Source organism: Gavialis gangeticus, unplaced genomic scaffold, assembly GCF_001723915.1.
Source record: "Gavialis gangeticus isolate Ggan-Ray unplaced genomic scaffold, GavGan_comp1, whole genome shotgun sequence".
NCBI classification, from domain to species: Eukaryota; Metazoa; Chordata; order Crocodylia; family Gavialidae; genus Gavialis; species Gavialis gangeticus.
In genome coordinates, this window is record NW_017728997.1 from 37,037,346 (window position 1) to 37,040,860 (window position 3,515).

The 3,515-nt window shown below is 38.5% G+C and overlaps 1 protein-coding gene across 1 annotated transcript in view; it reads left to right on the forward strand.

The window, feature by feature from the left end:
* EFCC1 (EF-hand and coiled-coil domain containing 1) overlaps positions 1-3,515 on the forward strand; it is a gene marked incomplete at its 5' end in the record, with an annotated part of 156,295 nt that overhangs the window by 427 nt on the left and 152,353 nt on the right. Inside the window, one exon of the mRNA XM_019504618.1 lies at positions 2,448-2,854. Coding sequence (XP_019360163.1) covers positions 2,448-2,854 — 407 coding nt within the window. The remainder of the gene's footprint in view (positions 1-2,447; positions 2,855-3,515) is intronic.

The window sequence follows — 3,515 nt, forward strand, 5'->3', positions numbered from 1 at the left end:
GTGGCTTCCAGGGTGCCCGTGGGCAGCCAGTGGGTGCAGGTTTGCATCGCTGCTTTGAAGTAGGTTTATCAGTTGATAATTGAAGACAACCCTCCTCCAGGGAATCCGGGCTTCTAGTTACTTTGCGGAAGAGCTGCATTCAAGCCTGGTTTACGTTTAACTTGCAGCACAAGTAACTTGTCACAGGCTGGAAGAATCACTGGTGGGCAAGTCCTACTGTTGGGTAAGGGAGGTTGTTACATCCTGGAATCCAAGTTCAGATCAAACTTCTTGTCAGGTTGTAACTCCTGCAAATTCTCCTTGGCCTTTCAAGGAAGGCAAAGCACCACAGAGAAGAGCTGCAGGCTTGAGTTCATTCAAATGTTTGCTGGTTTTAGAGTGAACTGGATATCCTGCAAGAGCAGTCTTAACAAGTTAGGTCTCCAGGAGCGTATTGAAAGAATTGTCTATGAAAGTACACAGGAGAATATAAAGATTCATTATCTTGCTAGGTCAGCCGGAAACTCTTCGTTTATGCTGGAAAAGTTTCTTGAATCTTCAGACAAAGTTGTTTTCCTTGGCCATCAAGGCTTCTGTTTTTAGCCAAATTCTGTGTTAATATTGATACAACTTGAATACGAAGATGGTGGGTTCTTTTTAATGAACATTTAAAGAGCTGATTATATTAATCTGAGGGTAATCAAGTGTTGATCACCTATCTGGTTACTTATATTTTATAGTCACTAATTAGGAGTTTGTAGAAGAACTGTAAATTTTTTGGTATTTTGTTCTTGTTTCTATTAGTTTTATTGTGTACAATCGGCTTCTACAAGAAAAAAATTGTCCTATAGCTATCAATTAATATCTGAGAGTACATCATAGTTTCTTAAAATATTCAAAGGTTTTCTAAAATAAAAATACACAACTTCAATTTAGTAAAAGTTGAGGATCTAGGGGTGAAGTGAAAAAGGCATCTCATTGTGTCTCCTACTCTGGAGTCATGTCAGAAGGTGCCCTTACCAAGCTCCTAGTGCATACCAGCTCATTCCAGCTGAGTTGATGTTGGATGCATCATAGCCTTGTGTACTGTTTGGTAAGAAAACTGGTATGTCTTAGCCATGCTTACCTTGTGGGCCATTAGGCTGAAATGAACCATTCTTGCCTTTAGTAGAAAAAAACAAAACAAAACTCCTTGCAGATGTATGTATGTTTGTTTGTTTGTTTGTGGGGGAAAAACAAACAAACAAACCTAAACTAGCACTTTAAACTCAGTGCATTCCTGTGCTGAGCCCCTCATGTATCCAGAAGAGGCAGCATGTTGCTGCATCCTGGCTCTGCTGTGTCTAGAAATTGGGCGCTTCAGTAGGGCTTTTTTGACACTTATTTAATAGCTGATCAGCTTTAGCTAAAAAGCCCCCCTGAAGCTCCTGATCTTTACAGATGCTGCAGAGCTGGGCCGCAGTAACATGCTATTCTTCTAGTAAAGCACAAGCAACCAAAGTGTATTTTGATCTCTTTCTGTGGCCTTTGATTTGTCAGTGACTTAATATAATGTCATCGTCTGAAGCACAAGAAAGAATGTATGTTTGCAAGAACAAAAAAATAGGATGCTGATTGTGAAAGGAATATTTTGGATTTACAGGTAGCCACAGAGTTGAGAAGTGCAATCTGAGAATTTGGCTGTGTATTCAGAGTTGGAGATCATTCTGAAAAGTGATTACTAGACATACCCATTCAGAGCCTGTTAAATATGGGACCTGATTCTGCTGCTTTTGTTCAGGCAAAACTCTGATTCCAGGTATAGATGAGTGGACTGTAATAGGCAGAACCGGAGACAACAAGTGCATTCTTGCACAAAAAGGAGCAGTTGAAGTGATGAAGAATTAGAAGCCCAATATGCCAGCTATTTTAGCATACCTAGTTACCTTGGATTTAATAATAAAACTTAACATTCACAGAGTGTTTACTGGTATACATGATTGCACTTCTAGTTGACCATTAATGCATTTTTCTAAGCCGGCTGAAGTGGTAGATACATGTTAGCCCAGTTTTACAAATAGGGACATTGAGACAAAGGTGAAGTAATGGATCCAAAACCATGAAGTCAATGCAAGAACCAGGATTAAAACTCAGGACTCCTGACTCCCACGCCTTAAGTTAAGACAGTTTGGCCAGTTGGAAACACACACACACATACACTTCTCCAAAGAAGAGCAGCCCACTGATATTGGGAACAGGGAAGCATATCATATTTAAAACCTGATTTATTGTTCTAATAATTTGTACAAGTCTAATGATTTACTCCAAGGACTGGCTTTGCATAGGGTAAAAGGAAGGTTTCCAATTAAATGCAGATCAGCTGTACACAATGAAAAATGTCAAAACAGTATCCATTTTTAGCTCTTATTAAAATACCAGTTGTTTCCAGATTAATTAATTTTTCTTCTTTATACCCCTGTTCATTTTAGGTAGGACTGCGCAAGAGCCATGCTAGTCATAAGAAGGATGGGACTTGTTTCATAGGTAAGACACTATTAACTCAGAACCACTCCCAGTCCACCAGGTGCATTCAGAGTGTCCTTAAGGAAGTGGAACTACTTCGGAGTTCCAGAGATGGACAAATTGAAGAAGCAATTAGGTTTAATCAGGAATTGGAAAGAGAGTTGAGGAGTTCTCAGGAAGCAATAGTTACCTTGGAAGACTGCAACCGTAACCTAAAGAAGGAACAGGCAGAAATGAGGAAGAAAGTTGAGGAAGCCAGATATGCGGTCCTGAACAGTCTTGGGAAAGTGAAGGAATTAGAAGCAAAAGCCAATGAAGTACCACAGCTGCAAACACACATTCAGCAGCTAGAATCAGAACTGCAGTATTACAGGTAAGCTTTCTTGATTTGTCTCAACTGTGGATCTGTGTACAACAGTATTATAGATTTATATTAATAACATTTATGTTGGTGGGCTCCATTTTAGTATAATATTGTAGTTTGGTTACTTTGTTCAAACTTATTATGGGTGTGTGTGTGTTATGTCATTTTTGGGAGCATGGCATTTAGCCAGAATCTGAATAAACTGAATTGAAATTGAATTCCTTTATTCATTAAAGAAGTCATTTGAAACAGGTAGGCTTTAGATCATACAAATGAAATGTCTATCAAATCACTCTCTCTAAACACAGCTTGGCTTGAAAAATAAGTGGTTATATTTTTATCAAATCTATTTATAGAAGTGGTTGGAGAGAAATTAGGAGCTACCTGTTCATTTACTTAGTAGGTCTCCACAGCAGATCTCACTGCATTTTTTTTGTTCGAAGTAAAGATATTACAGTGAGGAGATTCCCCAAATAACCGATACACCAAAAAGAAAAGCAACACTTCAAGGTAAACCTATAGAATCATTATTTACTCACTACTTTATTAGTCTATATTTCTACCTGTTATTTTAAGTTTTAACAGCTAATGAGCATTGTTTTAGCCTAATGGCAGGCTTGCTGATATCTTCAAAGAGATGAAACCCTGTTAGTTTGCTCTGATCTTGGAG